We start from the raw sequence: 14,944 nt of genomic DNA, 5'->3' as shown, positions 1-14,944 counted from the left end.
CCGAAAAGGTGGAAGTCTTGTTGATTTATTTCACAAGCGGTAGAGAAATCTTTTAGATAATTGGGTGAGAGAACAATACCCGAGGGACATTGATGCTAATGAATTCTTACATACCTACCACTTGCATCTCCAAGAGACAATAACACATCACTGACTCAGTGGAACCATCTTCAAAAGGAAATCCTGGAGATCCCCCCAAAAGGAAGCCGAATAGACTAGAGGGAATGCATTGACACTCTTTGCTTGGGAAAGAGTCTACGAAGGGGCCAACTTCCCATCTGAGATATCAGTCTTCTAACCAAGTAAATCAGAGGTGACAAATCTAAATGACCCCGTTCCAAAAGCCGTGATTTTCTATTTTACAGGACTATTCTTCTGTTCTCATATGACATTAGGGGGAAGGCGTTAACATTCCATGAGATAGGCACTGTGACCAGGGGTCCACAGGGCCACGGTCAGTTACACACCAACATGCAGTGGAGCTTCAAAGGTCTGTCACCACAGACCATCTCATAGGAAGGACGAGGTTACAAAGTGGTGGTATCATGCAAGCCTCCCTTCCCCCACCCAACGCAGGGAAGTGGAAGAAGCAGATTTTGCACTGGTGGGCTGTAAGGCTGGGCTACTGGTCAGTCATTAAGATAAAACAAAGCAACTTTCTTTGCCAATAGATCCTCCAGTGCAGAACAGAACCATGGGAAGGTTTCCAGTTTCAAGATCTTACAAACAAGAAGCACGCAAGCATGCGTCATTTAATGGAACTCAGCTTACTGATCTCAGAGGGATGCAAGGGAGTAAGAGAGTAGCATGACCTACTTCGTAGCATAACTCGCCCAAACACTGTGTGGTCTCTGTCGAGGGTGCTGCAGTTCCAGCGGTGGTGCCGAAACTGGCGTTGGCATTCATGGATCCACTCCTTGGCTCCCTCCCCGATGGACTGCATGATATCCGGGTGCTTCTGGCACAGCTGTCGTTGCTTATTCACCAGTCCAGGTATGTTATCACAGATCACCCTTGCGCCGAGCGCCCCAAAATACCTGCAGAGAAGGAAATATCAAATTTTGTATAAAGACGATGAAGAAACAAGCAATATTTACTCAAGAAATATGCGCGGCCTCGTTTAGATTTTGGTTATGCGCTAATACAATTGGTGGTAATGGAATGGAAAAGGCCCTGGTAATGGAATAACCACCACTTTTACTGCAATGCCAATTTCAGAAAGTCACAACTGAAACTCACAAAACCCACCTGTTTTTTTTACGTTGCAAATTTCCCACACGCATAACCAATACCACCTGCAATATTACTGCATGTGGTAAATAACGCATGGAATGATATGGCAATCCCGAATGGAGACCAATAGAGACTAACTGAAGCCTCTGCATGACTGCATATCACGCAGACACTTCCCATTACCGCATGCTTACTGCCTGCGGTAAATAACCAGGCCCGTAGTATATGCAGGCAATGAGGGGATAACTTACATTTTCAAAATGAGGGCATTAGGCTTTCAGGTGAGAAGATTCCCACTTTCTTTTTGCAGCTGATCTTTGTTTTCTCATAGTTTGCTTTCCCAAGCAGAGTCTCCATGTGTCAAACATCCCTCTGCACACCCCCTTTAAAACAATACTCTAAAATCCCCCTCTTATTCATGCACCACTTAAAATACTTAATATTAGAACCAATATATGGGCGTTCAAACAGGATACAGAGTGAAAGAGCATGTTGATTGCATTTTGCGATGATCAGGGGTGGAATGACAAACAAAGAGGCCCTGGAAATAATGTTCAGAGGGCTACCATATCACAACTTTTCAGCAAGCCCAGCCCTTGTCCTATGGGAACATTTGGGATTAAACTAGGTTACCCCACAAAATAGGCCTAGAGTGCAGAGGCCTGGCGGGTCATCTCCAGAGTTCCCTGTAGGCCATGTGATGTAATTTCAATGTTTTTGGGAGATATTATAGTTTTATTGCAAACTGATTAAGTAGGGAAATTATAAAAAGGACTGAATTGTAAAAATAGAGTTAAAGAAAGTGTACATTTTGGGGGGATATTTTTTGTAAAGTTGTCAATGTTAGGATGTCCCTTAGGGTGAGTCGCCACTGGTCTACCACATTGATCAAGTCCTCTCTTGAAGAGTTTTGACTCTCGTCTCCAGCCTTTATCTCAGATGTTGGAAGAGCTTTGACATCTGCATTCAAGGCAAACGAAGGATAACTGGTAGAAGACGCTCAGGACCTTGCAGCGAGCATGAACCCAGAGGGATGTTGGTTTAGGGAGAAATTGAGCATTGAGGCAGAAGCTCCTAGAGCAAACTGAGGATACCAAAATAGCCAAAGACGCTGCAGGCCGGGACTCTGATTGCAAGTAGCCCGAGACACTGAGATAACCACACCAGCAGGAGACGCTGTAGGCCGGGACTCAGAATGCAACTAGCTCGAGAAACTGAGATAACCACATTAGCAGGAGATGCTGTAGGCTGGCACCTAGAATGCAAGTTGCTCGAGACACTGAGATGACCTTACTAGCAGGAGACGCTGTAGGCTGGGACTCAAAATGCAAGTTGCTTGAGACACTGAGATGACCACACTAGCAGTAGACGGTGTAGGCCGGGACTCAGAATGCAAGTTGCTGAAGACACTGAGATAACCACACTAGCAGTAGAAGCTGTAGGCCGGGACTCAGAATGCAAGTTGCTCAATACACTGAGATAACCACACTAGCAGGAGACGCTGTAGACTGGCACCCAGAATGCAAGTTGCTAGAGACACTGAGATGGCCACACTAGCAGGAGAAGATGTAGGCTGGCACATAGAAGGCAACTTGCTAGATACACTGAGATAACCACACTAGCAGAAGACGCTGCAGGCAAGCACTCAGAATGCAAGGTGCTAGAGACACTGAGATAACCGCACTAGCAGAAGACGCTGTAGGCTGGCACCTAGAATGTAAGGTGCTAGAGACACAGTGATAACCACACTAGCAGCAGAGGCTCACTTTTGAAGGAGACGCTGCAGGCTGGGAGTCAGAATGCAAGTTGCTAGAGGAATTGAGATAACCACACTAGCAGGAGACGCTGTAGGCAAGCACTCAGAATGCTGGTTGCTAGAGAAACTGAGAAAACCACACTAGCAGTAGACGCTGTATGCAGGGAGTCAGAATGATGCAAGTTTCTAGAGACACTGAAATAACCACACTAGCAGGAGATGCTGTAGGCTGGAACCTAGAATGCAAGTTGCCAGAGAAAGTGATGTAACCACGCTAGCAGAAGGATTTCCAGATATAACTGGTTAGGAAATTAGGTACTGCTGGAGGTGCAGACCTGGTGCAGTCTCCCAATGAAACTTTCATACACCCCAGATTCGGGCTCTGTGGGACAGTGAGTCATCAGCTGGAACATGGCACAACAGTCTCACCCTGCTGCGAGCAAAGGGTGGAAGCTAAACTTTTGAGAGTGTTTTTCTAATACTGGCATAACAGGTTTCACTCTTAGAAGAACATGCCAGTTTGCTTTAGCAAATCCCATTCAATTCAAAGCAGTGGTCGAAGTGAGCGGGAACGGCCCGGAGCACTATTTATTTTTTACTGTTAACAGCTCCACTACTTTTTGCAACCATGTTTCCCATTCTAGAACTGTTCTGTGACGTTAAACCACACTTCTCCCCTTTACCACCGGAATTCAGTTACAGCTAAACTGAAATCTATTTCAACTCAGTTGGCTGTCAACCAGCAAGACTGCAACCCTTGAAAGATGTGCTGCACTTTTTTGCTAAGCTTCTATCACTGATTGAAAGGATTTTTATGGAAAGTGCTGTACTATTATTTTTAAGATAGTTGCTGTAGCTTTTAGTTTTGGCTACTAAAGCGCCACCTATCAGCCAAAGCTATTGTATTGGACACAAGGTAGTAGAGAGAGAGAGAGAGATGACATGGGGGGGGGGCTTGTGGGTGTTCTTTGCTTATTTACCCACCCATTGACTGCCCGTGGCCATTCTAATCGCTGTTGCCATTCTTACCTACCAAGTTGGGGAAAGGTCATTATCTCAAGCGATAATGACCCCTCCAGAGGTCTATAAGGCCATTAGCGCATGGCAGTAATAGTAATTAAGGTTTAGAATCTGTGGTTGCAAAGTAGAATATGTTTACTAATGAGTAAAATACTCAAACTGTGTTGGTAAATTCAAAGTGCTTTGTGCTTTGTAATGTTTAAAAAGCAAGGGTGTCTTTATAAGTTAACCTTTTTATTGCAAACTTGGTTGTACTGGAAAGGTTTAACATGATATGATATGATAGTTTATTTAGTCTCGGGAGGATAGCTCAGGTGCAATGTGCTCACCTTGGAAGCAAGATTACACGGAGCACCACAGATTCGATCCCAGGGTCCGCGTTTAGAAACCTCTGGGTATTAAGCACGTTATAGATAAGATTTCATATCATTATAGTGCGCTTAATACCCAGAGGTTACTAAGCGAGGACCCGGGGATCGAAGCTGTCATGTTGCCGCTGGGCTATCCTCCCATGAGCATGCATAGGGTGTAATTTAAAAAGAAATGGTTTCTCTATAAGCGCAGAATTCAGCACAGGAGACTCTGACACAGAGACCAGGCGGAGGTGGTAAGTACAAAAGGTAAGATTGTACTTTAATCTTCAATAACAGGTTAGGATTAAGACAGGAACAGAGGGAGTATGCATCCTTACAGCTCTAGTCCCATGCCGGAGTCCCTTAACCGTCACTCTCGGAACCCTCACACACTCACACTCCACATTCCAATAGGCATTCCATAAGCAGCACCCATCAGACAGCATGCAGGTTACCACAGAAAGCCTTTGACATGTTTTAGCTTTCTCTTTGGTGTGGTAATTTGGGTGTTGCAGTTGGAAAAAGAAGATCCTCAGCGGCAAGGAGTATCCCTTGAAGCTTCATTGCTGGTTCCCTGTCTGTTTTTGAGTCAGAATATTCACAATGCAGTCAATACCAGTAATTGTTGACCGCACTATGAACATTCTGATTGGCTTGGTAATATAGGGTGCAATATTATATCATACAGCTTAATTCACACATCTTGTAAATTCATTAAAAACACAAATAAAGGACGAGCTGGAACAATTTTTTGGCATGATAAACTTGATGAATCCCAGGATCAAATTTACGACATCCACTAGTGAGTCTGAAATACATTTTTTGGATGTTGAAGTTTATGTAAAAGGAGGAAAACTAGAAACACATGTTTTTTCAAAGAATACAGAAAGATCAGCCTACTTCTTGCTACAAGCTTTCATCCACAGAGAACACTGGACAGTGTACCATTGAGTCAATTCCTACGATACAGTAGGAATATTTCGGAAACTACAGAATTTTCCAGACAGTCATCAGCCTTACAAACAAAATTCATTGAAAGGGGATATGACAGAAATTTAATATCCGGAATCAAAGAGAAAGTGAGCTCAACACAAAGAGAAACCCTCCTGACACCCAGACCTGCTCGAGATCAACAACAACTGGTATATGTGACAACATATTCTACCCAAAGTAAGAGAATAAAAAGGATCATTCATAAAAATGGGCATATGTTACAAATGGATCCAAAATTACAACTACTTTTCCCAGAGATCCGGACATTCGCCTAGAGGAACAACAAATCCCTACGCAACAGCTTAATCAGAGCGGACAGAACCCCCATGAAAACTGGAAAACCAATATTCAAGGGCACTGTCCCATGCCACAACTGCCAGCACTGTGGTAACATATTAAAAGGTAATACCATCAGCCACCCACATACAGGGAAAAGCATCCCCCTTAAACATTCCTGCACATGCGATTCATCAAACGTGATTTATGGACTTAAGTGTCCTTGCGGTCTGTTTTATGTGGGCATGACCACTAGAAAAGCCAAAACCCGCTGGTCGGAGCATAAATCCAACATTAGAACAAAGAGTCAGAAATCACCGGTCGCAATACATTTTGCAGAAGCAAGACACTTTGTAGCACAAATGAAATGCGTGACACTGGAGCATGTGAAACTGGGCACTAGAGGTGGAGATATTTTAAAAAACCCTACCCAGAGAGAGATAGTGTGGATCGATACACTTGACTGTCTTAGCCCTAGAGGCATGATGTAGAGTTCGATCTAATGTGTTATGTCTAATACATCTAAATGCAGTGCTGATCGTGAGGTAAAATGTATCCTATTTAAATCTTGGTTGCCTGTACTTAAAAGCTTGGCAGAACTTGACCTGCAGACAGATGTGGGCCTAAAAATGTAATCCCAACTGTATATCCTAGATTGTGAGCCTATATAATGGCAGAGGTGAAGAGTCATAATAGGAATCTAGACTTTACCCTGGCCCTGGATTTCAGCATGGGACAGTCGGGGACCCAATCAGTCTTACGTCTGCATCTCCCCCACTCACCCGTACAATGGCCCAGGCGACAGGAGCCCTTGCCATTAACCAGATCCCTCTACACCAACAATAATCAGAGTCATATATAGATTGTGTACCCAATTGTGTTAGGTCTAATACATCAGAATGTAGTACTGATTGTGAAGTGAAATGTATTCCACCTGAATCATTGATACCTGAACTTAAGATACTGATAGTTCTCGACGTGCAGCTAGAGATTGGCTTAATAAGGAATCTGATTCACCTGATGGATTGTTGTAACAATCCTGTTGGTGAGATAGACAATAGGACCATTGAGCCCTACAGAATGTTAGCCTATATAACGGCAGACATGGATGAGAAGAATCTTATTCAGAAACTAAGAGACACCCTGGCCCGAAATTTAAGCATGGGATAGACGGGGACCCAAGCAGACTCCTGTCTGCGTCGTCCCCACTCACCCGTGCAGTGGCCCAGGCGACAGGAACTCTTACCACTAATCAGATCCTTTCAAACCAATAATAATCAAAATTATTTTGTTGAGTCACCTCTGTTGTATTTCATCAGTGCAATACTTCATGGAAAAATAGTCACTCATAGTTGACACATCTCAGTTGCTCTAGCAATATACACGTGCATCCGTCAGGGAGTAGCGTACCCCCCCGGGGTTGCCACGAAGCACCATGCGCACCCGCAATGGTGTTCCGGGCTGGCCTTGGGGCACTCGCTGCTCTCCGGCACATGCGCGTTTAGAATCGTCACGTTTGCCGTGCGCATGCGCGAATGGAGAGCGACTCGACCCGCTCTACGCAAGCGCAACAGCATACAAGCAACACACATATACGAACCCACGATTTGGAGAAAGCTACTCGCGATCCAGACAAAGGAGGATTTGTTCATAACACTCGTTTTGCGCACGGAGTTAAGAGATATATCTACACTATATATATGATAGCCTCTACACACTACCATAGAGGCAAGTTGGGTATTTACTTGAACTGGCTTTTTGAGAGACATCTCTATGGATAGAGTTACCTTCCAGACAAAGTGAATAGAGGAAAACTATCAAACCAAGGAAGGGAGGGTTGGATGACTCTATCTATCCCTGCGCACAAAGGCGCTTACCATATGAACTGAAATCAACAGAGGATGACTAACTGTAGACTAAGAATCTCCAAATAAGAATATACTGAAACCACACTTCTTTCTGTGTCTATTTTAGAACAGTTCTTCTGAAACAATCTCCGCGAGGGGAAGTTTACCACATACAGAGTGGATTGGGGCGCAGTCAAATCCACCCACAGGGTGTGTCCAAGGACCGGCATTAGATGTTATACCAGCACAAATAAGGAGGTGCGTTAAGTCTAACTGTTTGTAATAGTTATAGCTGGAATTGCCAGTATTGAGTCAGCTAAAGGAAATTAATAGTAGAACCTTTCCTGCATCTTTTGCCTTAGGAATTGAAATTATGAACACACACAGTTTTGGAACAACTAGTATCATTGGCCCTGAAGATGGACTGCTGTAAAGTCCGAAACGCGTTGGCAATGCACTGAAAAATCCTGATACTATCTTGGATTGGTGACTTTTAACCAAAGAACCTTATTTTTTCTTTCAGAATTTCAAATAAAAGGTTCTTTACAGATACATGTTGCAAAAAAGTCGTACAATTGAGATTGTGTAAAACAAAGCCTGTGATGTAAACTTGCTATGCTTTACCTAATTTTGTGTTTGAGAAGAAATGCCCATTTTCTTAATAAAAAGATTGTTGTTGTTGATTAAAAAGACCCACAGAGGGTTCTCTCTTACTTTTGTAGCATTTTTTGTTATAAAATTGGTCTTATTGACATGTGGCTAACTTTTTTGAATTTTCTTTGAATTTTTTGAATCTACTCATTCTTGAATGAAGTTAAGCATTTAACGTACAACATTGTTGTGGGATTAACATCAAACCTGGGGTGAGCCAACTTTGCTTTCGACCCCCCCCCCCAACTTAAGTACTTTAAAATCTAGTCCAAAGAATCACAAGGTACTTATATTTTGAATTACTAGCTGTGGGACCTTAGTCGGATCCCACCAGCTGTTGACATCTTTTGGGATTGTAATCCCTTTAGTAGTGCACTAAGCGCTGGCATGTAGCAATACATGCTTTCCTTTTTAGGATTAAGACAGGAACAGAGGGAGTATGCTTTTTCTTTGGTGTGGTAATTTGGGTGTTGCAGTGGGAAAAAAAGATCCTCAGAGGCAAGGAGTATCCCTTGAAGCTTCATTGATGGTTCCCTGTCTGTTTCTGAGTCAGAATATTCACAATGCAGTCAATACCAGTAATTGTTGACCGCACTATGAACATTCTGATTGGCTTAGAGGAAGTCAATAAGGACTTACATGTAGTAATATAGAGTACAATATGATATCATACAGCTCAATTCACACATCTTGTAAATTCATTAAAAACACAAATATTTGGTCAATACCTCATATCAGAAATAACCACTTTGATCAACACTATATAATGGAAATTTGTGATACTTAAAAATAATCCCAAATTTAACATTTCATTTGCCCATCCAGAATTACTCACAATTTTAGAGCATGTATCAAACCATGACAACATGTCTATAACTCAACCCGTTCGGTGCAGCAATAACAGCTTGTCAATAAATTCATGAGCTGCCCCAGATTCTCCCGCCAGAAATATGATCTTTATTCCGGCCCGGTCGGAAGCAAAGGCGACAATTTTCCCAGGTCCATGCTTGAGGAATCCACCCAATCCTGGTTTTTCCTTTGGAATGCTGGGATTTGTAGTCCAAAATTTAAAATAGACATTGCAAAGCTAAAAGTCTCATATTTCCAAGTGGGCGGGAAACAGCAGGACTGGGAGACTGACTCGCGTTTAAAGTGGGAAAGTTGGGAGTCCATGAAAGAAAACGAAGAAGCGGAAGGCCTTTCCGAAACAAGCTGGAATAAATGCACACCTGATACATCGGCCATAGCCCTCAAGAAAAGAAGCATGTTTCCTGGTTTATTTATTGATTGCTGTATTGTATCAATTTTGACTTCTATTTTAAAATTCTAATAAAGAATGTTAAAAAGAAAAGAAGCCAACACAATAGCCTAAACATGCTCTCTTCCAGATGTTTTAATTTCAAAGTGGCTATTTCCACCTCCACTCACCTTTCCTCTTTGCCCCCAAGCATTCTTTCCCACACCCCAACTTCATTCATTATTTATCTTTCACCACTAAGTATGAACCGTAAAGAGGGGAAATATAAGAGCACATGTGTGTACAAGTTACATATAAATGTTCGTGACACTGCAACCATTTTAAGTGTGCTTATTTTAAGTGAACCCTATTACAGTTTTTTGTGATGTCACAGCAGTAACATCGGTGACAGAAAGTTCCAGCTGCTGCTAAATATTAGAGTGGGGCCAGCTTTTGAAATTCCTTTGTTCTGACTAACTCTCTGTTGAAATTCACAGCCATACATTGAAATTGAGACATTTATTTATTAATTTGTTTGTTGTTGCTCTGGAGTTTACGACAGAGATGCTTTAAACGATGTGCATATTAAATGCATTTTAAATCAACAATAGGCAGTTAAATAGTTTTTTGATTAAATCTGAATTCAATATTGAATGGATTGCAAACTGCATTTTGTTATAGTTTTATATTTCGGCCCTAACAGATTGTATATTTATTCAAAATAGGAACAATTTGAAAGATAATGCAACCTCACCCTGAAGTATTAAAGGGATAACTGTGTGACCATGTATTATAAAGAATAAAATACCCCTTGCCATAGAGTATATCATAAGCTAGCCCAAAGTTCTGGGACTATACAAAGGAACTCAGACTTCGGCCTTGAACCTTTGGTTACCAAACTTCTCACTGACTTGCAATATCATTACAACATGTGATTGGAGTTACATTATCTGATTTGCCACCCAACAAGAACTCTTTAAAGCAAAGCCTAACACCTGTGAGGTCAGCATAATACGCTTGCCTGGATCGTGGAATGTTTGATATTTTGGGGTCTTTGGAATGTGACTAAGAGGACTCGGGGTTTAGGTGTTGGCAGATGAAAAGGGTCAGAGAGCAGATGGGCTGCATGGATCTGGGACCTAACACCCAACACATTATTTCACAGCATTTCCGACAACGTCATTCCTGGTTAATGGACCTCTTAATCTTGATGAGGTATTCAACAGGGGTATGCAACCTTTGGCTCTCCAGATGTTTTAGACTACAACTACCATCAGAAGCCAGGCCTTCTCTGTCTACGCTCCAAGACTCTGGAACCTCCTCCCTATCAACATCAGACTTGCCCCGTTGTTTCTACAGTTCAGGAAAGAGCTCAAATCCCTCCTCTTCAAGGAATGACACCTCCCTAACACCTGTCCACACACCCTCCACTCCCCACTCTACCTGAGACTGGGTGATCTGCTTCCCACTGTCTCCTCCCCTGGTCGCTTGTAGACCGCTTGCTACTACTGCCTGCCCTCGCCATCCCATGTTACCTTTAACGCACCCTATTTCTCTGCTTCCCTCGCATTGTTATTCCCCCATGATTGTAAAGTACTCTCTTTGCTCCCGAAGCTGGAGCTGCGCTCAATATAAACCCTAAGAATAGTAAGCCCTCCCAGCATAGCCAATGGTGAGGGGGATCATGGGAGTGATAGTCCAAAATATTTGAATAGCCACATGTTGTAGACTCTTGTATTAAATCCTTCCCTTGTGATATCAGACACACTTATTCCGGGATCAGCATCTTGTGGCTCTCCAGATGTTTTGGACTACTACTCCGAAGATCCCTCGCTATCGCTATGCTGTCTAGTGCTGATGGGAGTGTTCTAGTTCTAAACATCTGGAGAGCAAAATGTTGCAACCTCCCCAACCCCCCTGCACCTAGCTCTCTACCATCAGAGGAGATGGTTGACTTCATAGTTAAAGTAGTGAAACTGATCAAACGACACTGAGCATGGTTCCTCTTACTGCTCTAGTCAAGAACCCATGGACATCCTCACTCATGGCAGCTATGAAGAAGGCATTTCATTCTAATGAAACCTATTCATTCAATTACATTCACAGGAGTATTGCTCAGCAGCAACGTGCTCGCCTTGGAAGCAAGACGACACGGAGCACCACAGGTTCGATCCCTGGGTCCGTGATAGAAACCTCTGGGTATTAAGCGCGTTGTAAATAACCAGTCATATCATACATTCCCCCTTCATGTCCATTGTCGCATGTCCAAGTTGTGCCCCCTGGGCTACTTCAATGCCCCAAGAATAACAAGATGCCTCAAAATGTCAGTGGTGCCAATTCACAAAAACCTTCCAATCTCTGCCTGCAAAATGTTCACACCATTTGGACAAGAGGTGGACTGTGCATCTGGTGCGATACACAAAGGACGGCGGCGAATCCACAATTTGTGCTGCACATGGAGACATTTTGCTGCACCCGCCCTGCAACTTGAGTGTGAAGGGGTGAGGGAAGGTGGTGTTTCCAGAGCATGTCAGTGACCCCCTTCCCTACACCGGATTCAGAAAGAGATGGAAATACTCAGGAGTGGACTGGGAACCAAAAGAGCCCCTCCTAATAATGTTCAATGTTAGCCCACATCAACGCTTTTCAGCAAGCCCAACTCTGTTCCGTGGAAAAAATGTGGAAATGAAACAGGTTACCACACAAAAGAGGCCCAGGGAGAAGAGGCCTACCAGGAAATCGCCAGGGTCATTAGAGTCATAATTCTGGATATGCCTGTTTTGGTCAGATGCGGGACAGGCATAAGAACAAAGCGACTTTTCAGATCCCCCGGGCTCCCGCCTGCCTTGTAGGGATCAGCATAGACTCTTATGCACCAAAGAAACGTTTTTGTGAGGTTTTAATGCTCTACCATTTTATTTAACAAGCGTCCCAGAGGATGGGGCATTCACAGATTGTGCCGAGGCATTCTCTTGCAGCCCTGAAATGAGCGGTACGATGGAAGCCTGTTAGGGCCAAAAGACCCTTACCATCAGTCCTTACCATCAAGTATGGTCTGGGACCCAGTGCACATCAGTGGCGATAGTAGGATATACAAGGCGCCTGGGCAGCCTGCAGCTCTCCCACGGCTCCCATGATCCCTCACCATCGACGAGCAGGCTGGGGCTGATGGGAGTTGTAGTCCAACACATCTGAAAAGCCAAAGGTTGGAAACCACTGTCCTAGAGGAACTCCAACAACAGGCAGTACCATGTTGGGCATCAGAGGACCTACGTTCCTAGTCGCAGGCTACACAGCGCAGCAGGCCCTATTTTTTATTGGCCCCAATGTGTTTTCTTTATAGATATCATATTCTAGTAGCTCTTGACATTTACAATAAAACTTTCCTTTCAGTTGCCGGAAGAGTTGATGATTTGTTTAGCTACAAGACAATTTTTAGAAAAATGTACTTTGTGCTTGGTGTGGCATGACTTGCTGCACATTAGGCGGTCCAGAAAAAACGTCTGCAATGCGTTGGGGGAGGAGTGCTGCGCTACATAAATACAGTAACCTGGCCTGGTAACTGTTGCCTTCACAACCTTAGCAACAGAAATGTGCAAAGGCAGAGAAAACATTTAAGACAAATGAGAAAGTGATGAGTGGGACTGAGTCTTAATGGATTGATCATGTATTCTAATGAGCAAGCGGGCATCGCGCAGACAGTTTTGGCATGCGGTCGCGCACCCCATGGGCTATTTATTTGCCATTAGGGAGAAGTAGACCTTAGATTTCAGTGTGACGATGTGGGCGATGGTCCACATTCATCAAGAGCCCTGGCCAATTTTCTTGCTTATCTCTGAGAGAAAGCACATCTTTCAATATTTATTTTTTTGGTGTGGGCGGACTGAGAATATTTTTTCGCCTCATGCCATAGCCCTATTTTTCTGGCTTTAACCGGGGAGATTTGGAAAAGTTTCAGAGGTTGAATCAGAGTGACGGGAAATGATAAACCTACTGTTAATAGAAAAAAGTAAATTGCTGTGTCACATTCATGGCCTTTAAGGTTCTTCCCGCGCACTTTGCTGACAAAGCAACCAATGCCCCAGCTCTATATATAATTCATATTCATGTATTTTCATTTCTGTTTTCCTATTTACTTTCATTGCTGCCAATTGTTCTTAATGCTAAAGCATGCAATAGGGTTTATATGGTTCTATTTATTTAATTATGGGTTAAAATGGACCCTTAAATGTTGGGCGGTTGGTAGGGAAAGGAATTTGTAGACCCAGACACTTGGGGGAGTCAGAATGGCAGGTCAGGCCGTGGGAACCCAAGGTGTCCTCACCAATCTTCAGAATATCATTACATTTGCTCCAAGGTGTATGGGGTTGGGAAAGCACTTCTAACGCAGCAGCTTCAATGATGGATGGAACTGGTATTACCCAAATTGACCTTTTACAATTGACCTTTTGTCCTAATTGACCTAATTATAGCGGTCCTAATTGACCTTCTGCACAATTGACCTTTATATTATTTTAGTTATTTTATATATGTATTGGGTTGGTTTTGGAATATAAATAATATAAGGGGAATTGGGTGGGGAGTTTCAGGGGGTTTCCCCCCGCATATATGTCGTAATTGACCTTTTAAATTAGGTCAATTCTCCGGTGAATTCAATTGTAAAAAGGTCAATTAGTATACATCGGATGGACCTACCAGCAAGATGATTGTATTCATGGTGGCGAGTGGCCATCAGGTCGTGTGAGGCTAACTTAGGGTTCCAGCAGGTGCAATGCACCCTGATTATTGATGTCCCAACCACCAAAACGTTTGGATTTATATTGGCAGGTGGCCACCAGGATGTGTAAGGTTCACCTTAGCAGCAGGACATCTTAATGACGGATGTCCCAAACGCCGAAACGTTTGGATTTATATTGGCAGGTGGCCACCAGGATGTGTGAGGTTCACCTTAGCAGCAGGGCATCTTAATGGCGGATGTCCCAAACGCCGAAACGTTTGGATTTATATTGGCAGGTGGCCACCAGGATGTGTGAGGTTCACCTTAGCAGCAGGACATCTTAATGACGGATGTCCCAAACGCCGAAACGTTTGGATTTACGTCAGCGTGTGGCCACCAGGATGTGTGAGGTTCACCTTAGCAGCAGGACATCTTAATGACGGATGTCCCAAACGCCGAAACGTTTGGATTTACGGCAGCGTGTGGCCACCAGGATGTGTGAGGTTCACCTTAGCAGCAGGACATCTTAATGACGGATGTCCCAAACGCCGAAACGTTTGGATTTACGTCGGCGTGTGGCCAACCAGGTTGTACGAGGCTGATCTAGGGTATTTGCCACGACCAGAGCAGCGTGGTGATAAAAACTTGGAAAACCATGGAAGACTTTGTGGGCAAGTCAGAGGGATCTGATACTTCACCGGTCATCAATGCTGAGTGTTCAAAGGTATGTCATATCGCCCTAATGGCTTTAGAGAGACGTTGACGCGGGAGGCATGGCTTCGGACTCGCTGTAGCTTGTTGGTGGGTGGTAATCTTGCAGTCCAACATAGACCCTATTACAGTAACTAAGGCAGAACATGA

The 14,944-nt window shown here is 43.6% G+C and overlaps 1 protein-coding gene across 1 annotated transcript in view; it reads right to left on the bottom strand.

Moving 5' to 3' along the window:
- Window positions 1-14,944, bottom strand: part of WNT2B (Wnt family member 2B) — a 255,201-nt gene that overhangs the window by 77,639 nt on the left and 162,618 nt on the right. Inside the window, exon 2 of the mRNA XM_069633324.1 lies at window positions 817-1,037. Within this exon, the coding sequence (XP_069489425.1) occupies window positions 817-1,037 (221 nt within the window). The remainder of the gene's footprint in view (window positions 1-816; window positions 1,038-14,944) is intronic.

The sequence above is a fragment of the Ambystoma mexicanum genome, chromosome 13, assembly GCF_040938575.1.
Source record: "Ambystoma mexicanum isolate Mex_15411 chromosome 13, UKY_AmexF1_1, whole genome shotgun sequence".
NCBI classification, from domain to species: domain Eukaryota; kingdom Metazoa; phylum Chordata; class Amphibia; order Caudata; family Ambystomatidae; genus Ambystoma; species Ambystoma mexicanum.
This window is presented reverse-complemented; position numbering and strand designations above follow the sequence as displayed.